The sequence below is a fragment of the Tasmannia lanceolata genome, unplaced genomic scaffold, assembly GCF_043159265.1.
Source record: "Tasmannia lanceolata isolate RefF3 unplaced genomic scaffold, GAP_Taslan_0.1 ptg000018l, whole genome shotgun sequence".
NCBI lineage: Eukaryota > Viridiplantae > Streptophyta > Magnoliopsida > Canellales > Winteraceae > Tasmannia > Tasmannia lanceolata.
Window position 1 is genome coordinate 22,646,719 of NW_027518695.1, and position 23,006 is coordinate 22,669,724.

Consider the following 23,006-nt stretch of genomic DNA (forward strand, 5'->3'; position numbering starts at 1 on the left):
GAGTTTGAAGCAGCTCCTCATCCTAACCCTTCAATATGTGGGCGAACCGTCAACTAGGTCTACCTTATACAAATTGAAACCTCAGGGGGTGTAGTTGCTGACTTTTAAAAGTCAGGGTTAGAGTTGAAAATGTCAGAAAGTTGGAGGGGTGTCTCTGTATAAGGGGTGGAAATATCAATTTCCTTTAAAAACTATTCTTAAATAGCCTTGATTTTGGTTTTGCCAATATTAGCCTTCTAAAGACCAGCTCAAACCCTAACATAGAAAATTTACTGTGAAAAGATTAAAGCTTAACTTCTTTCTGAAATTAAATCTCAACTTGCAGCAAATCTAGCCAAACTCAGAAAATGCTTCATCAATCATCCCCTAAAATGCCATGTACTTGGAGCATAAATCTAACTAAGAATAGAGGAAATTGTGACAAAACTATCCATATAGAACTATCCATTCACTGATGCAACAGGGAACTCAAACTTCTTGATTTTGAGCAAAAACCTAAACAAGAAAATCAAATGCATGCCTGATCCGGTCATTTATTTTTCTTCTCGCAAACGAGAAAATGAAGATCCAATAAACCCTAAGCTTGGGCTCCAAGTTCCAGCAGTAGAGTATGATTGATGTCACCGGACGCAGGGCCATGAAACTGAATAGGACCTGTTCAATATTCATCATCATAAGTGAAATTGAAGTGAGATTCAGCACGATAGGAAAGAATGAACATACAAAATACATTTTTTTTTTTCGAGTGGTAGATGCAGTACATAGAAGAAAAGATACATACCAGGACTGATGTATCGATTCTTAAGGGCCCACTCGTCTCGCATGGATGCAAATTTTCTGAATGGTGCACCTGAAACTTTCATCATCATAAATACTTTGCTGAAATTGGCCCAGTTTTTTAGCACTGAACCATTGCAGTCTAGTATATAAAATGAAAAAAAGACAAGGCAAGACACAGGAATGTCAAATTGTCAATGGATAATATGCAAAAACCACAATCACCTTCTAGCTCCACCATTGCCTTCTTGATCACCGGCTTGAATTTACCTGAAAAACAAATATAACAATGAAATTGGGACTGATATGGATTTTGGAAAAACAGAGACTGACGAGCTCACAAGAGAACTAAATTATAAAAATTAACCTGTAAACATAATACCAACAAACCAACATGAAATTTAGGTCACCTAAAAAAACACTTTCGACAAGATGATGTGTTGAGAAAAACCGCCAGGCAAATCAATCCGATCGTGCACAAATTAAACGGAAAAAGTAACAAACAAGCCACAAGATGAACACCAAGATTTTACGTGGTTCGGCCAAGCCTACGTCCACAGACGAGAAACACGATCTTCCTCTGTGAGAAAACAATATACAAGGATTACAATTGATTTAAACCCAAACCCCAACCCAGCAACCGTTTCCTTGCTCGTCAACCCAAGACCGTACACAAGAGATAACCAGAGAAAAAAGCCCAACAGAAACCCAAGAGAAAAACCCGAGGAAGATGCCCACTTCTGCCTCTCTCTCCTCTTTTTCTCTCTCCTTACTCTAACCATTAAGGTAGAAAACACACCTCACGGCCAAGACCTTGCCGCAACAAACATATCGTGTGTACAATGGCCTTTTATAAATTACTTTCCAAAGTAACCTCAAGAAACCAACTTTCTGATTTTGGCTTCTTGCCTTCCCACACTACCGTGGAAATAAGTCAACTTTCCAAGCAATCTCCACCTTAGCTTATTTCCCATCCACTTGAAGATTTTCTGTTGATGTCGCCACTGTTCCACTATCTCCGCAAACCACCATTGGCCTTCTGAAGTACTAGCTACATACCATCGAATCATCTTGGTTCTGACTCCTCCCGATTCGATCAACATGGCCAATGAACATGTGTAGCTGCCAATCCGTTGACTCACCCAGTCAACCTTGGAGAGGGATCTTGATCCATCCTCCCAACGCAGGTACTATCACCTTCTCACCATCGTCTACAACCTGGAAACCTATATCTGCACCCACTGTGAAAGAGACCTTACGCATGCACGCACTTCCACTCTGTTTCCATCTCGCCATCGAGATCTTAGGATCACTAGTCACCGTGTCCCCGACCAGACGATATTATCCGCCCCACTTCCTGCTTTTCATTAGAACCATACAGTCGCATGTGATTTTAATGGCTCCACCTGCAGCTGAATGCCTACAACCCCTGGAGTCCAACCGGCCAAGAGAGGCTAGATTCCTTTGCATCTTTGGGACATACGCCACCCCATCCAAAGTACGAACCACTCCATCGAACAAGACTGATCTTCACCGTCCCAACTCCCGTGCCGTCACAAGCAGACCAGTCACCCAAGGACACTACCCTTGCCCTTGTCTCCTAGAGCGTATCAAAATATTCTCTCCTAGAAATATGAATAGAGCACCCTGAATCTAGAATCCACTCATCATGAGGAGAAGTGTGATTACATGTGGAGACTGTGAGCATATATCCAATCACTTCGCCCTGTTCATCTGTTACCGACACCACAGCATTCGTAGCACCATTGTCCTCCTCGCCAGCTCGCTTCGGAGAATCCCGCTTGATGTGGCCAGACCCAGATTCCTTGCAATGGTAACATTGAATGCCCTTTCCGCCGACCCTGAATCTTGATTTGCCTTTTCTGGATCCCCTGTCAGATGACCTTCCTCTTTGATTCCCACCATGAACAACCAACTCATGCTCTTCACTACCACCAAGAACGGGTTTCTTCCGCATCTCATTCGATAAGAGCGACACTGTGACTCCCTCCAACTTTATCGTATCCATACCATACAATAAAGTCGTCACCAGGTTGTCATACGAATCAGGAAGCGAAGTAAGAAGCATAAGGGCCTTGTCTTCTTCCTTCAACTTTTCGTCAACCTTGTGGAGCCGATCCACAAGTCTGTTGAACACCGTGATATCTTCTAAAAGATTCTCCCCTTCCTGCATCTTCAGCCCGTACAATGCCGCTTCAGATACAACCGGTTGGCCAAGCTTTTTGACACATAAAGCTTTTCCAACTTCTCCCATAATTTAGGCGCATCTTCTTCCATAACGTTAAACGCTATATGCCAAACATAGTCGAATCGTGCTCGACTCAAAGTCTTCCCACTCGACATCCGTCATCTTCTCCGGCTTCCCATCCTTACCCTTCAACGCCTTAACAAATCCCTGTTGAACTAGGATGTCCTTCACCCTCATCTGCCATAGGGTAAAATAGTCCCACATTGGATAAGTGAATTGGATGGGGATGGGTTATAAGGGAATGGGCACCCTCCCTCTAATGGCTAGTGGATCTAGATGGGTTATAAGGGAATGGGCACCCTCCCTTTAAGGGCTAGCTTTTAGGGGTGAGTTCTACCCGGATAGATTCCCAACAAATGGCATCATAGCTCAGGGCATGGTAAACCCGATTTGCCTCTGAGGGCGGAAATGTCCCTCGGGGAAGATTTCGGAAACCCCGATGTAGTACTCGTGGTCCCCACATTGCCGCCGTGTGGAGGGGGAGGTTGTTGGGGTTCCACGCAAAAGCAAATAGTCCCACATCAGATAAATGAAATGGATGGGGATGGCTTTAAAGGGAATGGGCACCCTCTCTCTAACGGGTAGCTTTTAGGGGTGATTTCTACGCGGTTAAATTCCCTACATGATGAATAAATCAATTACTCGAATTGTCTGGACTACAGTTACAGAACAATAAATAAACTTAAGGACACATCTAAATACGCAAATGCAAAGTTTTCATAAATTCCACCCTCTCTCACGCTGGTCGAAATATTCAGCTGCCGACAGACAAACTATGGGGCTTTGAACTTGATTTAAGTAATAGGGTGTTGCTGCCTATTCCAAAGATAAATACCCACCAAAGAAATAAAAGCATTTAACTAGGGATACTATTCTGAAGCAGCTCCATTGATTTCTGTAATCCAAATAAATACAACTCTGGTAATCACGAACTATGATCATCCAAGCTTCGTGAATTTGCCCAGTATTGATAGGACAATACAACCTAAGATCCAAATCCCACTATGCTAGTTGAATTTGTGATAAAATCATCCCTAATTCAACTTGAATCTTATGAGAGAATTTCTATATGAATCACAAAACACTTGGAAATGGTATGGCAGAGTTTTATGTTCACTTAAAAGAGTTACATATTAATGGATTTACGTTAGTTTATCTAATGGGTTGAGTAGAGAAGTATAGGATTTCTGGTAACACTTTAAGACAAAATTAAGGACAAGAACAAAATTGTTGGTAAAAAATTAAGGCAACTTCCAGTTATGCATTAAAAACTTTGCATTTGCAGTGCATCTTCTTGACAATTTCCAGTTATTTAATTAATGGTAACTAGTGATAGATTGGTAGTATTTTTGTATTTTTAATGAATTACACATATTTTTCCCCTGTGAGGTAAGAAAATAGGAGTCATATATCTCAATGCATCATACGATCAGCGGATCATTGTCACTATTCTTTACTGTATTAACTGTATATTATAATTTTTATTTTTTTTAATAACATGTAAGAATCGTCATATGTGCTTTGGATTTGACATTAGATGCATTCAGCCGATCATTGGATGATTAGTAATAATTAGTTTTAAATGTTTTTTCTTTTTCTTCTTTTTTCTTAAACATAGTGCTTGGATTTGGCACCAGATCCATGCATCTACGATGTCGAATAGTTAAATTGATTAAGATTTAATAGTGTGATGTTGATTTGAAAAACTTCAGATGGAAACCTACATATAACGAAAACAACACTAAGGGCACGTTTGGCTACCATGAATTTTTTTTCACGATAAATCGGTGTCTTTGAGTGGAGATAAGGGTGAAGTGGCTAAAAATCAGGAAACAAAAATCAACAAACTAGTGTCTCCAAGTGATGAGAAGGGCTAAAAATCAGGAAACAAAAAACTCTACTCAAAATAGCAGACTTTTTCTTGATTTTTGGCCACTTCTCAAGCGCATCTCAAACGTGCCTTCTCAAATTCCTCTCCTTCTCCCACTGCCCTACGCCTCTTTCACCACTTGGAGCCACCGATTTATCATGGAAAACAATTCATGGCTGCTCGACATGGCCTAAGTTTTAATGAATGCTGCATACAACAAATTCATGACGGCAATAGTCACTAGAAGTTCTGTTAAATACAACGTTTATCTTATAGATTCGAATTTTCCTGTTTTTAGTTCTTCGGACTTTTTCAGTGAAGGGAATGACTCCCAAATGTTTCTACCATTTCTGTTTCTTCAAAATCTGTAAGAATCATCATAGATGCACGCGTTTGACATAAGCATGGTTTTAAAATTCCTCCGAAATAAGCACTGAACGACCGAAATGTTCCGCTTCCATCCCCACTGCAATGATACAGAAGCCGAAACGCATAACGAAACCAAAACCATAAGGGGCCGTTGGGATACGCGGATTTTTGAATCCAGGTTTTTAGTTTGAAAACAGTGTAAAAGATGGTTCATGATCAACTGCTGCATGCTGTCCTGGCAACGTTTCTTGGATTTTAAGTAGAAAAGCAGGTTTTAAAAACCTCTCCCCCATCATGAGATTTCTAAAACCTGGTTTTCTTACTTAAAATCCAAGAAACGCTGCCAAGACAACATACAGCAGCCAGATCATGAACCCTCTTTTACACTGTTTTCAAACTAAAAACATGGATTCTAAAATCCGCGTAGCCGTTTGGATACGCAGATTTTAGAATCCGGGATTTCTTCAAAACTGTAGTTAAGAGACAAGAGAAGAAGCGGACCAACCGTCGTTTTTGACTTCTTGCCCTTCTTTCCGACAACAAGAGAGTAGCAGATCCTTCCATTTTCTCAGGTTTTAGAAATCTCAGGATGCAGGAGAGATTTCTAAAACCTGGTTTTCTTACTTAAAATCCAAGAAACGCTGCCAGGACAGCAGCAGCAGCTTGATCATGAACCCTCTTTTACACTGTTTTCAAACTAAAAACCTGGATTCTAAAATCCGCATATCCAAACGGCCCCTAAGTGCATTAGTTGTATAATATACCAATACATGTTACATAATTATATTTATATGAACTGCAATTATAGGTATACTATACCGATATGTGTTACACATTTATATTTAGGGAAATGATATCAGCACAGCCGACCCCAACTAGTTTGAGACAAAGGCTTTGTTGAGTTGAGTTGAGTTGAGTTGAAATGATATCAGCACAACCATGTTTTGATATTTTCACTAACCATCTTGTCTTTTAGTATTTAAAGAGCTGTCAAAAGGTTATTACATTTCCCAAAAAGCTCTCACGAGCCAATTAAAAAGAAAAAACAAAGCTGTATTTGAGCAAATATTAAAACATGGTTGTGCTGATATCATTTACATTTTTATAGTGGTATACTACACCAATATGTGAAATGTGGTGTATGTATTATGTATAAAAAGTCATGAATTACATGTGACATGTGATATGTACTGAATTATCAAGCGTGCACGACAACACATGTCCATAGGTCTTCGATATTATTAAACCATTATGGATTTTTTTTGCTCATGTGACGGTTTTTGAGTGCTTATTCTAGCATTCCCTGAAATTTCATCCTACGTCTCCGTGATTTTACAGGATTTCCATCGAAATTTTCAACCAAACTGAAACGTTTCCATATCCATGCCGACCGAAATTGAAACTGAAACCGAAAATTTTCAACCTTGCGCATAAGATCTAGGAAGCACGGGTACTCTCCCGAGGCTCCCGTACCCGACACGTATGGGGTGTGGGTATGTTCGGGGACGGGTTGGGTATGCACCCCACTTATTAAGAAAAAAAAAAGTTATGCGATTCGGGTGCGTGTCGGATGCGTCGCGAGTGGGCACCCACGCGTATCCGACACGTTTTTACTTTAAAAAAAAAAAAAATGGTTAGTTGGGGGTGATTAACAAATTATTGGGGGGGGGGGGGGGGGGGGTGGGGTGTTTACGGAATAAAAGGGGGAAAAGAACCCCCGATTCCCCCCCCCCCCTTCTCTCTCTCTCTCTCTCAAACTCTCTCCTCTAAATCCCTAACCCTAAAACCCTCTTCTTCTCTGGTGATCCCCTCCCCTCCGGCGACGGAAAAAAGGTACCATTCTCTCTCTCTCACCTCTCTCTCTCTCTCTCTCTCTCTCTCTCTCTCTCTCTCTGTGTGATGTTTCTCTCTCTCTCTCTCTCTCTCTCTCTCTCTCTCTCTCCGACCCCCTCTCTCTCTCCAACCTCTCTCTCTCTTTCTCTCTGTCCCTATTTTTTTCAGTCCACAACTGATTATTGGACTGAAAGTGACATTGTGCCCCGTTTGTTTTTTATTTTGAGAAGAGATTGTGAGTCAAAAGCTGATTATTGGACTCACAATCTGTTGAGATGAATTTTGAGTCCAAGAATCAGCTTCATACTCACAATCTGTTCTCAAAATCCAAAACAAAGAGGGATTAAATGCAATTGTTTGTGCAATAATCTGTTGGAATTCTGCAATAATTCTGCAATACATTTTTTGAGTCCAATAATCTGTTGGAATACTGCAATAATCTGTTTAAATGCAATAACTGTTGATGTTGAGTGTTAAGAGTCCAAAACTGATTATTGGATTCAAAATTTTGTTTATTTTTTAGTCAAATAATCTGTCTGGGGCTCATTACATTTACTGATTTATGCCCTGTTCAGTTTAGGCCCTGTTCACTTGTTCAGTTTAGGCCCTGTTCTATTTAATTTTGAGTCCAAAAATCTATTTGGGGCTCATTACATTTAGTGATTTATGCTATGTTCACTTTACACACACAGATATGTATATATTGTTGCCTTCTAACCTTGTTTTGTTGGGTTGCAACGTTGCGTGCTAAAATTGTTCTTGTTGTTTAATAGATTTTAGAATGTCTTCATTCAGTACTAGTAGTGCCGCGGCTGCCGCACATACGTCTTCTACCGATGAAGATTTGTCGAAGCCTTTATGGAAGCATGTCTCTAGATTTGATAAAGATCCTAAGGGTGGAGGGAATGTGAGGTGGCAATGCAATTTTTGTAGTAAGAGTTTCAGTAGCTCTTACACAAGGGTTAGGGCACACTTGTTGAAGATAGCGGGACAAGGAATCGGACCATGTCCTAAAGTGAAAGCAAGTGATCTACTTGCAATGCAAAGGTTTGAGGAAGAATGCAAAGAGCGCATGAAGTAAAATGCTCCCAAGAGAGTGCCATTGCCGACATCCATCTCATCGAGTAGTGGATCATAGGGTTGCACGAGTAGTATGTTTGCCCCTCCAAGTTTTGATCTAAAGAGGAGGAAGACAAGTGGTCCAAGTGGGAGTGTGAGTGCTATTGAAAAGGAATTCAATATGGCGGCCCGCGATCGACTACATGCCGAGATTGCTCGGATGTTTTACTCCTGTGTGTTGCCATTTCACTTAGCAAGGAACCCACACTACGCGAGTTCATACTCGTTTACCGCCAATAATGCCCTTTCCGGTTATTTGCCTCCAGGATATAATTTGCTAAGGACGACTCTACTACAAAGAGAGAGGGCAAATGTTGATAGGTTGTTGCAACCCCTTAGAGATACATGGAAGGATAAAGGGATGAGCATCGTTAGTGATGGATGGAGCGACTCACAAATGAGGCATTTCATTAACTTCATGGAGGTAACCGAGGATAGGCCTATGTTTCTCAAGGCAATAGATTGTTCGGGGGAGACAAAGGACAAGCATTTCATTGCCAACTTGTTGAAGGAGGTAATTATAGAGGTTGAGCATGAAAAAGTTGTGCAAGTAATTACCAACAACGCCGCAAATTACAAGGCGGCCAGACAACTTATTGAGGCACAATTTCCTTCTATCTTTTGGACTCCATGCGTGGTACACACCCTCAACCTTGCTTTGAAGAACATATGTGGGCAAAGAATGTGGAAACAAACCAAGATACATATGGAGAATGTAGTTGGATGACGGATGTTTCGGGAGATGTTATGCTTATTATGAATTTCATAATGAATCATTCCATGAGATTAGTCATATTCAACGAGTTCAATAGTTTGAAGTTGCTTTCCGTGGCAGAGACACGATTCATGAGTGCTATTGTCATGCTCAAGAGATTCAACTCTTAAAGCAATGTCTTCAAACCATGGTGATTAGTGACAAATGGAGCTGTTATAGGGAGGATGATGTGGGGAAAGCAAGGTATGTGAAAGAGAAGGTGTTAGATGACATATGGTGGGATTCCATCGACTACATACTCATTTACATCCCCCATCTATGACATGCTTAGAAAGTGTGACACGGATATACCTTGCCTTCATTTGGTTTATGATTTGTGGGACACCATGGTAAAGAAAGTGAAGGCAGCGATTTATAGGAAGGAAATAGGAAAGAAGATGACTCGACCCTTTATGACGTGGTGCACAGCATTCCATTCTTGTTGATCGTTGGACCAAGAGCAACACTCCACTCCATTGCTTGGCTCATTCATTGAATCCAAGGTTAGGTGACTTAAACTTTAAATTTATTTTGATTTGTAGCTATCTATGTTTATTTCTTACTTTTAACTTGAAAGTTAGAACTTGAAACTAAATTAATATTTTCTTTCTTAAAGGTATTATAGTGAACAATGGCTTAGTGAGGATTCAAGTAGGTGCCTCCACATAAGGATGCAGAAGTTTATATGGAGAGGGAAAGCACTTCAAAAGGTACTTCCCCAATTCCAAGGATCGCACGAGGGCTAATGTGGAGTTTGCACAATTCTCTATGAAGTCCGAAGTGTTCAATGACGTTGATTCCATCAGTGAAAGATTCACTCTCAAGCCTCATGAATGGTGGGCCATCCATGGTACATGTGCTCCTATGCTTCAAAGCATAGCATTGAAGCTTCGTATGCAACCTTCGTCTTCATCTTGTGCCGAGAGGAATTGGAGCACTTACTCTTTTGTGCATTCCCTCAAGAGGAACTAGATAACTTCACAAAGAGCTCAAAACCTAGCAATCTTCGCCTTCTTTCAAGACGATCTCCACAATATAATCAAGGAGAGACGAAAATGTGGGACATAGGTGGAGATACTTTTGATTCTTTCGTGGATATTGGGGTACTTGAAGTTGCTAGTCTTTCCTTGGACGAGCCGGAGTTGAAGTCCAATGTTTTGACGGACGATATTTAGGACGCCATTGGAAATGAGGCGACTGACTTATTTTCTCATGAAGAATGATGTATTTTGTATTTTGGTGATTTATGTTATGAATCTCTTCATTTCAAAAAAAAAGTTATGAATCTTACGATGAAATATGGAACAATTTGCAATTTAATCACTTCTGAAATGAATAGTAGTAGAATTTTCCATTTTGGTGATGTTATTGTTATTTGATTGCTCTCCTATTGTTTTTTTAATTTTTTGTAATTTTTATAAATATATAATAAAATATTAAAATATATTATATTCAGTGTACCCGAACGTACCCGCACCCGGATTTTTGGAAAATCGCGTACCCGCGTACCCGTGCTTCATAGCATAAGATCCATCAATCAATGATACAAATAGGGATGATTCGTAATGATAAATTAATTTTTACTGTCTTAAGCATTTCCTTTTTTTAACTAATATGTAGAAACATCATTTACATTTAACATACAACGAATTGGCAAAAGCCGTGAAGATTAATTTACATATGTTCAAGTACATTTCTTTTTAAGTTTATTAAATGTATTTAATTTTTTCCTATTTTTAGTGATTTGTAGAAACATCATTTACATTTAACATACAACGAATTGGCAAAAGCCGTGAAGATTAATTTACATATGTTCAAGTACATTTCTTTTTAAGTTTATTAAATGTATTTAATTTTTTCTTATTTTTAGTGATTTTTGGACTTTTGTCAGCTTAGAGAGTGACTCCCAAATGTTTCCCCCAGATCCTAGTCGTATCTCGAAATGAAACTATTCCACACTCTTTGCCACCCAACTTTCCCCCCGCCCCCGCTTATGAGATGATTTTTGAGTATGTATTTGTGCTTATTCTAGCACTTACTAAAATTTTATCTTAAACGTCCATCATATGTTTCCTTACATTTCTAAAATCAAAACCTTTCTTCTTTTTGAAAATTATACTATTTTATTAAGATTAGAAGGAGCCCAACCAAGAAGGTCGAGACTAGGATTACAATAAGAAAAAGCACACCACACCCTATCAATTACAATGAACGATAAAGAGTCACGGGAAAAGAAAAGTCAAAAGTCACTAGACTATTCCGATTGACCCCAGCCCTAGCAAGTTGATCCGCCTCACTATTAGCGGTTCTCTTGACATGCAGAAATTTGGCATTGAAACCATCAATCCAATCCTTGATCTCATCAAAGAACGCCAAAAATCTCCAAGGGGAGCAGAAGAACCAGACAACCACCTTATTATATTGAATGAGTCTCCTTCAATGATAAGGTGAGCAAGATCCTGCCTATCCACCAACTGTATGCCTTGAAGTACCACTTGAACTTCTGCTTCATTAAAATCTTTAAAGCCAATAAGGGCCCGAAAAAACCAACCGAGTGGAAATGATCTCATCTCTCAAAAGGCCACCAATCCCTGCCCTTCATTAGAATCTTTAAAGCTAATAAGGCACGAAAAATCCAACCGAGTGGAAATGATCTCGTCTCTCAAAAGGCCACCAATCCCTGCCGGGCCAGGATTCCCCAAGCTAGATCCATCAAAGTTCATCATGAGCCAACCTGACTCAGGGGAAGCCCAGCTAGGAGAAGCTTGCTGCCGCTTCTCCCTTATGCCTCATAGTTCTTTCCAGGACCTTCTAATGTCAGAGATGGAATAAAGACTGAAGGCAGGCGAGCAGCTCACCCAAGAAGCAGATAAAGAGACAATCTAAGAGAAGATGGCAAGGTTTGATATGGATTTTTCCTAAAAAGGATGCGCATTGCGTTCCTTCGAAAATCAAAACCTAAAACCTTGGTTATAGCCTATGTTCTAAAAGGCGGCCGTCCAGGCCGCCTAGGCGCTGGGCGCAGAAAAAATGCCCCGCCCAGGCCCTGGGCGTTTAAAAAAGCGGTCTCACCGCCTGGGCTTTATTAGGCGGCCGCCCAGGCGATGAGGCGACCGCCCAGTCGATGCGGCGGCGCTGAGCGTGGGCCTGAGCGGGTTTGAAGACTCAGATGAAGATAGAGTCTTAGTCTTAGAGGGAGAGGACAATGATTGGTGGAGACTGAAGAAGTGCTTGGATTTTAATCTTTTTTTGGTCATGGATTTGTGTTGTATTGTTAAATACTTAAATTATTAAGTACTTTATGCTTAATTTCTTATTATGTTTTTGACTTTTTGTTATTATTTAATGTTTAGTGCTTATGCATAAAATGGTTTGGATTGTTATGTATTCAAGTATTTATATTTTATATAAAAAAATGCAAGATATTATGAAAATATATTAATATCTAAAAAAAATGAAAAACGCCTAAAAACGCCTGGGCGGCCTGGGCGCTGGGAGGTCAGTCAGCCGCCCAACGCTTTTTAGAACACTGGTTATAGCACAATGGCACCTATCATAGCAAATTGGGCATTGGGCAAATCTTTCACCAACCAGTGTTGCATGGAAATGGGAGATCAGTTTTCATTCATGAAACGGCCCATATGATTTCATGACATGAGCACATATACATGGAAGTTTATATCCATGTAATTGTACTAGGCTCAATGTTAATGACTAACAGACTAACACGATAGTAAACTAATTATGGTGCCCAATATGGCATGGATAATTGTGTTTGTCGAATTTGTGTTGCCAGTATCAGTATTTAGAAAATAATAGATAGAAGAGATCTAGTGGGCACCGAACCATGAAGTGTCATAATCAAACACGTGTCTGACACAGGAATTTGCCCATTTAGAAGAATCCACGTAAGAAAGGTTGTAACTAAGGGTAATATGAAGATTTGAGGTTGTTGTTTTCTTTGCATCGATTGTGTTTCACCAAGGCTTATTTAGCTTCAAGGTAGCACACAATCACCCATTAAGCTTGTGTTGCTTGTTAGTCCGCCTTCACTAACATGATTTCATTGTTTTTATGTTTATTCGGAGAGAAAAGGTCAAAAATAAAACACATAAACACGCATATATCATAAGCAGTTGAACCATTAACTCTAGAAATGGAAAAGGAAAAAGATATGGACCCATGAAAAGAAATTTTTTTTTTGCCATTCAAAAAAGAAAAAGAAAAGAAAGACGATACCATGCCTCCTCTCCACATCCATCAGTGATGTCAATGCAGTCCCACCAACGGTCCAATCTTCAACTGGAGCACCCAAATTTCCTACCTGGATAAGCAATGACAAAGTTATAAAATACAGTGAAGTGTAGAAAATGCAATGAAGTGCATACGTCTCCACCCAATAAATTAGAATTTGGTGCTCATAAGATAAAAGAGGACTTTCGATGCATCACATTAGATTTACAAAGGTAAAACTTGTGTAAGAAGAAGAACGTAGGTGGCATGGAATAGGTATCCCTCAGAAAAGGTCATAAATACATAAAGCAAAACAAATTAAATAAGATGACAAATTTAAAACATATAGCACATCACATGATTCACATCCATTAAAGGACTAATGAGACTATAATGTAAACAAAGGTCTAAAACACCAGCAATAGCATCAAATGTTTTATATCAATATATCATTGCAGCATTCTACCTTAGGTCTCCAAAAAATGATGGCATGGAATGGATCCAAGAAGCAATTGTCCGCCGAGGGGCTGGGAGCGGATACTCACATTCACTTAGAACTAGATTTCATAGGAAAAATATGAAATGAACATTTTGTGTAAATCGTCCCACTGTGATGAATAACAAACTTCATTAAGGAAATTGATACTTGTTTATATATGTGTGTGTTCATGCGTGTGTAGGTTCTTATATGATGGATGCACATATTGTTCCAACAAAAAATAGGAGCAGGAAAAAGTATACTACAGATCGTTGCTTCTTTGTTTCCTCACCATCCATTTAACAGTTAGAAATTGGAGGGTTTCGCCTAATGGAAGTAGCTTTCGATGCATGGCCCATTCATGTAAAGGCCTAACAGATAAATTGTTTTGGATCATTTAACAAGTTGGCCCCACTTGTCACTACTCGCTCATATTTTTCCTTGGAAAAATATGCACAATTACCTTATTAGAACCCCATATATAAGGGGTCTTCTATCCTACAACATGTGCATCAAGGTTAGAGCAATAAGGCCAATTTTCAGATATCAGGTGACTATAAAGAATAAGGCTTTCCACCAACCAGCGTACAGCCAGATTGACTGGCAATGCTTTCAAAACTTTAAATGTTATTTTTTCATTGTTTAAAAAAAAAAACTTTAAATGTTGTTTTCCTCTTTTATTTTTATATAGTAAATAGATCATGTTAACATGCAATGAGAATTCTAGCGATCCTAGGTCTCAACTGAGAGGATTTTAATGGAGGAGAGCATACCTCCTAGAAGGTTTCTTACAGAACAACTCAACTCAACTAAGCCTTTGTCCCAAACTAGTTGGGGTCGGCAAGGTTTCTTACAGAAGCACCCAAAATAAAAATAGTTTCATTCAATAACCACAAGGTCCCCTACAATGCTCTCAAAAGAGATTTACAGACAAAATCCTAGATACAAACCTAAAGCATAAACTAACCTAGCTTCACCACAAAAAGAACACACCACTTTGGAACCATGCAACGTACAGCTAGAATCTATAGCCTAAGCACCTTGCAAAATTCCATCTTGGACGGCCCAAAGACTATTTGCCCAAAGAAAAATAATATTAGAATTACCAGGGAATCCAGCAGAGGACCAACAATGTGATTCAGCCATGTTGGTAGAAAATGAAGCGTTTCAATTCTCTCTCCAGAAAACGACAAAATTACCGCTCTTCAAAATGATCCTTGTCATCAGATTTATCACCACTAAAACCATGTTCCAGGTTTTAGGAATTTCGACTCTTCCTCTTTTTGCTAGATCCCATTGAGTTAGGGTTTATAGATTAGGGATTTTGGATCTGTTTTGGGGTTTTGGGCACTATCGAATTTTTTCTTTCTAAATTTGTGTTGAAGGAAAAGGGATGAGAAACATAAGACGAAGAAGAGAGAGACAGAGAGAGAGGGGGTGGGGGGAGGTGGGTGTCGGGGTGGCCAAGTGCCGTGGAGTGTCGATACATGACAATGATCACAAATGGTGATCTCAACGACTTTTGAGGACATGTAGAGGCAATAATGAGAGAGACAGGGATGAAATCAGAGAACATAGGAGCTGTATGGTTTGTTTTTTGTGGTGACGTGAGCGGGGGTTTATAGGTTCCGTACTCCATTGTAGTTTCAGTTCCTGTAGAAACACTCTTTTCAGGGATCATGCAAAATAAATCAAAAGAAAGACACTTTACGCCATGCCATTAAAAAAAAGACACTCACTTTACCCCAATACATGCACTTATTAGTTACTAATTTAACCACTAAGACTTGATTGTGTGAAAAAAGCCATCAGAACCAAATTTCCATGTGTCGAAGTCTAAAACTCCACACATGCAATAAGGGCATGTCAAACTGTAGAAACTACAAATGCCCAGCAGGATATAACCTGAGATGCTTCTCACTGTTGAACAAAAACAAAAAACCGAACGCAAGAAGCTAAAAAAGAAATATTGCAAAAAGAAGCAAAGTGAAGAAAAATGAAGAAAATCACAAACCGATGATATGAGGCCAGTCTTTCCAAAATGGAGGAGGGCTCCGGCGCCAAAACCCAGTGAATAGCAATAGATAGAATCAAAATTTGTGGGCAAGCCACATCTTCCTTCATAACTGCAAGCAAAATTGTGAAGCAGGTAGAATAAATGGTCAGAATGAATGTTAAAAATATTCTCCATTTACCTATATCCAAAAGAAATTTCTGTACTAACCCAAAAAAATGAGACTGCCCTTTGAATTGCCCATTATATAATCCCTCCTGCTTTCTTTTCTCTAGCTCGGTTTCAACCATTGAAATAAGCATTTTTTCTGTTTCTATTTTGGCAACCTGACATTAATATCAACAAAGTTGCCCAATCAACCCTGAACATAAAAAGAAATTAATCTAAAAATACAAAGTATAAAAATAATCACCTGCACATTTCCATGTGGATCTCTTTCTAGCATCAATTGCTCCTGAATTGCTTGAGGTAAAAAGTCAAAAAGAAACTGTGATTGATGTCGAAGTTTCTTTTTCCACAATCCACCTTCATCCACAACATCATGAGCCAGAATTTCATTCAGTTCTGCAATAAGTTGTTGTACCTGCAAACAACACAATACCATCAGCTAAACAATATACCAGAAAAGACTGTGCCAACCAAAAAATTGTATTAGAAAATTATTTTACAGTTTATATTTCAGAAAAAGTTACATTGGAAACACAGAAAAATGTAAAACTTGTATAAAAGTTATACCTCAGGAATGAAATCAATTAAGCCTTCTGGTATAAGTATAACTCCGTAGTTGTAACCAAGTCCTGCACGCTTGCATATTACATCTGTAATGTAGTCGGTAACATTTTTCAGTGTCAGCTTCTTGGCAGCAACCTGCATCAAGATACAAAGTTACAAAATGATAAAAGAAATATTGAAAAGAATTGATCATCATAGCATTCAAAAAAAAGAAAAAAAAAGAATTGATCAACACCATCATCCTCATCATAGAACATAGAGAAATGCTTCAAAGCGTTTCAACTACGCATAAGAATTGATCATCACTATCATAAATCATCGAGAAATGCTTCAAAGCATCTCAAGTATTTCTGGTTACTATAAATAATCATTAGCGGCACTAGAAGTGAATTTGGGAAGCGAAATAAGCTATGATTTGGCCGACACTTTGAATTTATTGCTAACACCCGTGTCCACACGTGTCGACACTCCTATAGACACTTTTAAATGTACTGCTAGAAGTGTCAATAACTTTACCTGTATGTATGTGCGTGTGTGTGTGTGCTGCTATTTCTATATTTTTAGGGGTTGCCATGTCAGATACCCAGTATCCGTATCAAAACTCAGCACACGAATTTGTGTCCACAAATCATGATTATATGTACTTTTTATTTTAGCCGTGTCTCCGTTTCTAAATTTTGGGAACTTGGTCCGACACTCCGTGTCCATGTCATCATGCGACACTCGTGTCCGTGTCCACAAATCATAGGAAATAAGAAAAACATCTTGAAACAAATAGCACCGGAAATGAGAAACCATGGTTTTAAATTTCCACCGAAACCGACGACACACGACCGAAATATTTCCATTTCCATCCCCAACGAAATGATACTGAAACAGAAATGAATAATGAAATCAAAATCATAACTCTATTTGTGGTATACTATATCAGTAAGTGTTACATGATTTTATTTATAGGAATTGCATGTGAAATGTGGTGTATTACTGTGTGTGTGTGTGTGTGAGTTACATGTGAAATGTGGTATGAACATGATTATCAGATATGAGCGACGGTACATCACTAGTACATCACTAGGTCCTTGATGTTATTAAACCATTATGGATGATTGTCTTAGTTATGCGTTGGTTTCTAAGTGTCTAGTTGTGCTTATTCTTGCATTTCCTTAAGTGTCATCTTAAAATTCTATCATTTACATATGTTTCCTTACAAAAAGGCTTTAAATTTCGGTTTCGGTTTCGGTTGGCACAAAAACATAAACATTTCAGTTCGGTTGGAAATTTTGGTGGAAATCTTGTAAAATCAAGGCAACGTATGGAAACATATGCAAACGATGAAAATTTAAGATGAAACTTCGGGAAATGCTAGAATAAGTACAAATGCATACTTAGAAACCATCGAAGTGTAGAAACCATTGCATAGGATATTTACCCAGTGAACTTTCCAGTTTGGACTCAATCCTTTCAATTACCAGGTCCCAATGATGGGGGCTCTGATATCCTACTTTAGAGGGAGACAGATACTTGATAAGGAAGTTGGAAATTTCAAAACCCGAATTTGCAAAAACGTATCTCCCCAAGTCATCTCAAAATTAATCCCACAGACAAAAGACTAGCTTCTGTTGATCCTTTGATTAGTGGTCTCCTTGATGAATTAAAATAAAAATGTTAATCAATGTAGCTCGGTCTTTGAATGTTGAAGAAAGGATAAATGTATCTTCGACATACTGAAGATGACATGGTTGGGCACACTGACTACCACAAGAATCCTAAGCATTCCACAGCTGGCAGCAATGAAGAAAAGATAACCTAATGATTAGGCTCCTAAAAAGGGAAAGCGACAGTGGCTCTCCTTGTCTCAACCCCATAAATGACGAGAAATGACCACATTGGACACTGATGATAATAATTGAAAAATGAACAGAATATGTACCAATTAATCCATTTTCTCCATTTAATATTGAATCTCATTTTTTCTAAAATCCGCAAAAGCATTGGCCATTCTAGTCTGACGATCATCTTGGCCATTCTAGGAAGGAAGCATACAAAATACAGAAGCAAGCACCATTTCAAATCCAACGACTAGAAGGATGCAAGCTAAATTTTGTTAGGATAGACTACCTTTTTAATTACATAATGAAATATAAAAAACCTAAACAACCTCACGTAAACCCCTATCATAATATAAACTCATGTCCTTCTTGTCCAAGTAGCAAACTTTAAGTGAAGGAAAGTACCGCTTAATCCTAAATAAAAGTCTTATTTTATGTTTCCTAGGGGTCACGTGGACCCTTTCATGGTTCATGGCCCCCATGCATGCATCAATTTTGATTTTCCTATAATTTTATATTTTGTGTTGATTGAATTTCATTTTCCATTCAAAAAAGAAGAGCATGTACAATTGAAGAACCTTTGGGAAGCATAGAACATGAGAAGAAGACGGATAATTCCAAGTCCTTTACATTTTCAAAAAAAAAAAAAATTCCAAGTCCTTTAACCCTTTTAGGATTTTTCATACCCACATTTGTGAATTGCTGATACAGGTCTCGATATCATTTATACTGATTGGACATAAAGTCTTCTAAAATAATTCATAGCTAATGTCAGGTCACAGTTATAAAAGCTGTCTATCCCATTGTTTCAAAACGTGGATGCAGGCCATAAAACAGCCAAAGCAAATCCTAGTCGACTCGGCCTGATGCGGTCAACTACTAGGTTAACAGGGCTGAGTAGTCAGTTGACTCGGTGACAACTCAGGAGAGTCAAAGGAGTTTTGATTGACTTTGTAGGGCAAAATGCGGGCTTGGACAAGAACGTGGCCAAGGTAAAAGAGAGTCAACTCGGGGGAGTCCAAGATGACGCAGAGAGTTTTGAAACTATGATCTATCCCACTGCTCTGATGTATTGATTCTAGACGTGAAGTTACCTGGATATTCCCTTCACATGCAGAAAAAGATATTGCAAACAACAGCTTTTTTCCTGTTTTTTTTCTCTAAATAATCCATAAAAGGATTCGTAGTGAATAATGCACAAAACATTTATTATGAAGGTGGATTTGGTGGCAGTTGTTTCACGGGCCATGAGTAATTCTACAGATCCATGGAGATTCGCTAACATGATCAACCACACTCGTGAAATCAAGGAGAATCAAATCGATTTTGCTCATTTCACAGAAAAGCCAATGTAGTTGCTGACGAGTTGGCAAAATCTAGAACTGACAGTGATGGCCATATCATTTATGATATCCTTTCTATTTAAGTTGTACTTTTTGTTTCGCTTTGCTTGGGCCATCTTGGCCCTCTATCTTTTCTTTTGACATTTGGTTTGTTTTTTTTTCTTAATTAATAAGTTTAAAAAAAATTAGTTGTGGTAAAATGATTAAATATGAATTTTAACAGAAATAAAGTTCACTATCAAGCACAAATTAAAATGAAACTATGTCTTATATCAAAAGAGGAACCACTTAAAATTACAAATGCAATTGCACTCACACCACAATTAGGATCTTAACAATAGTGCAACATGGACATCGGTAACAATTTAGATCAAGACGGCTCACCACTCAGAGCCTGAACAAAAGAAAAATATAAGCAAGAAACTTACACTGAGGAGAATATAAACGAAAAGAAATGCAATTAGTATATCTGTAATTAAGTAAAAGATTACTCAGAAAATTTGTTCAGCTTTACAATTTACATACATTGAGATGATGACATCTAATTAGAAGTTTAGAACAAGTCCAACAAATAAGCAACAAGTCAACCATTTTTTTTCTTTTGAATGATAGCAACAAGTCAACCATTATGACATTGGAAAGGGCAGTGATAAATTCACACCTTGAAAGAATACTACACCCCCGTTGAAGAAGAATACACCCGCTTTAACAGAAATATGGGGGGTGCCCTAGTCGATTGAGCCATAGTCGCAGAGCGCTATGAGGGGCGTGGGAGAGTTTAGAAAGTCACTCGGGGTTTAACCCTCGAGATCAGGTTCCTGGTGTTGGAGGTAGTGTCTTAACTTTTGAACGGCAAACATCAAGGCAAACACTCTTTTTTCAACTGGAGGGTTAAAATCAAATTCGCGAGCATCTGGATTTGACTACACGACAAAGGGGCATATACCGAAGCCAGAATAGTCCTTCTAAGGCTTGTAGGGCTTCTTTCCAGTCTACCATAGGAGGAGCGTGAAGCAAAGGCAGATTCACTCACTGGAGATCCCATGCTATTCATCGGGGATCCATACCCAATGGAGCTAGTTAAAGATTCTCCAGCGCCTCCTACCCAGCACCATTCGCAATGGTAAAAGTATGGGTAGCTGGAGCAGAGGCTGGGGTTGTACACAAAGTGGTGAATCCAATAGTGGAGTCCCCAGAAAGGTGATTCATACAACTCGTCATAATCATCAGAAAGAAAAAAAGAAAGAAGGAAAGATAGTGAATCATATTCGCTTGTGAACTCGCTCGCTTGTTTACTTCTTTAGAAAATCCCATCGGCTTCTCGACAGCCCGGAAAGGCTTTCGACGTACCTTGCCCCTAAAAGAGCTTGAGTAAGGAACGGAACCACGTCAAAAATAGACCCCCCATATTTCTGTTAAAGCATGTGTATTCTTCTTCAACGGGGGGTTGTATTATTCTTTCAAGGGGGTGAATTTATCACTGCCCCATTGCAAAAAAGTACAACAGTCAACAGTAACAAGACAATTAATTTTCCAAAGTAAAGTTATTCAGGAGCTACCTCTTCTCCAATAATAGTAATGTTTGGATGTGTCTGCAGAGCACACTCAAGTGTAATGTGGGAAGCTGCACGCCCCATGAGCCTTACAACTGCGGACACAAGATAACTAGTATTTATCACCAAGCATCAGTAGTCCACGCACTTGCAGACATCAAAATGAAAATAAAAACAGGAATTATGCTAAACTCAATACAGCAATTATAACATCTCTATTTTTACGGAATTTAATCCTCCGAATTGCTTGATAAAAGTATCTTAAAAGACAAGGTGGCCAGATTGACGCAGTTCACAATTCAAATATGTCAGTCTGGAATATAAGACAGGCTAGTAGGAACATTAAATTCAGCCATCACCTTTTTAATGTCATTAACAAGAATTTTATTAAGAGATATAAAGAATGTATAAGAATTTTACAAAGAAAAAAACAATGAAGAAAAATCAGATAAAAAGACCAAAACCTTTCTTATAAAGCAAAAAACCAATGATGAAAAATCAGATAAAAAGACCAAAATCAAGGAAAGATAAAGCTACATGAGAATACTATACCCAAGCTCAATTCTGGGTCTAGTTTCTGACAAGATGAAATCAAGAACCTTCTCAATCATATCCACTAATGACAGTGGAAATAAGGCAGCCCTACTCAAACAACTAATATTGTTCGTGGAATCCCCTTTGACCATCTACAACCAGGAAAAAGAGTCTAATAAAACATGGACCCCGAAAAGCATGGCCTTGTGGTTAGAATTTTTGGTGTCCTTCATGCAGATAGCATTCATAAAAACTACCACCAAATCACCCCTATCATCTCTAATCAACCCAGAACCCTAACCAGGACATGAAAACCTGCTGGCCAGATTAAACAGCTTCCGAACAGTTACGCAGTTTGCCAAGCGAATATGTCGTGCCATCTGTCCAGATAAGTTTGACCAACCAAAGAACAAGTTCCATTATGTTTCCTAAAAACTGCCATTGACAAGGCTTACATTGAAACATTACCATTTAGCTGCAACGAGCACCAACTTTTCAGCAGTTACGAGCAAACCATGGAACAATTTTTATTTTTATTTTATGACATAGGGTATCCCCACCCCATTTTAGGGCGGGACTAATCCCTATGAATGCGTGCAATCAACCGTAAACCACGCGCATCGGGTTACTATGGGGAGATTTGAACTCGAGTCACTGGGGACTCGCGTCACTAGGGAGCATACCCATGACTTTAAACCATGGAACAATTGGATACACTATGTAAAACAAAAGTTCTCAACTATGATAAATTTCAGATCAGTAATCAGTAAACTTACAGTGATAATATTTTCCAGTCGATCGAGCATCTGTCATGACATTTCCTATCATTTCTGCATATATCTGCAACACAAAACACATTAGCACACCACATATACGGCCTAGTTGCAAATTACAGTTAATCAGACTGTAAAATGTAATTTAATCAGTAAGTTACAGCTTTTACCCCGCATTTGGGTGGTTGGAAGCACTCTTCACTTCAATGGTATTTGCATTTGAGCCTCATATACACACAAGATTATAGTGAAAGCCTTACAAATTGACCAGGTTCGGGATTTAATGAGAAATACAAAGCACACATGCATGTTTACACGTTAACAAGTGACAGTAGCCATTGGATTAAAATGTACAATGAAACTTGTAAAGCCCGGTTAGTGGAACTGCCCAGGGCCAAAGTTTGATGAAGAACGCAATCCTCAAAATAGGGATAAGATGAGAGTCCCCTTCAATCATCACAAGGCCTTGTAAGTGATCGATAAAAGCATTGACAGTGTGAAGAAGGGCACAAGACTCTGCCTCATT

At 38.9% G+C, this 23,006-nt stretch overlaps 1 protein-coding gene across 1 annotated transcript in view; it reads right to left on the reverse strand.

Moving 5' to 3' along the window:
- Positions 1 to 283: 283 nt before the first annotated feature.
- Positions 284 to 23,006, reverse strand: part of LOC143851302 (pyrophosphate--fructose 6-phosphate 1-phosphotransferase subunit beta-like) — a 32,563-nt gene continuing 9,840 nt past the window's right edge. The window contains exons 7-16 of the mRNA XM_077360682.1: positions 22,484 to 22,547; positions 21,180 to 21,268; positions 16,452 to 16,583; positions 16,129 to 16,299; positions 15,927 to 16,042; positions 15,717 to 15,828; positions 13,231 to 13,315; positions 1,003 to 1,047; positions 782 to 850; positions 284 to 654 (exon numbers count right to left, since the gene is read on the reverse strand). Of these exons, the coding sequence (XP_077216797.1) occupies positions 578 to 654; positions 782 to 850; positions 1,003 to 1,047; positions 13,231 to 13,315; positions 15,717 to 15,828; positions 15,927 to 16,042; positions 16,129 to 16,299; positions 16,452 to 16,583; positions 21,180 to 21,268; positions 22,484 to 22,547 (960 nt within the window). The 3' untranslated portion in view covers positions 284 to 577. The remainder of the gene's footprint in view (positions 655 to 781; positions 851 to 1,002; positions 1,048 to 13,230; positions 13,316 to 15,716; positions 15,829 to 15,926; positions 16,043 to 16,128; positions 16,300 to 16,451; positions 16,584 to 21,179; positions 21,269 to 22,483; positions 22,548 to 23,006) is intronic.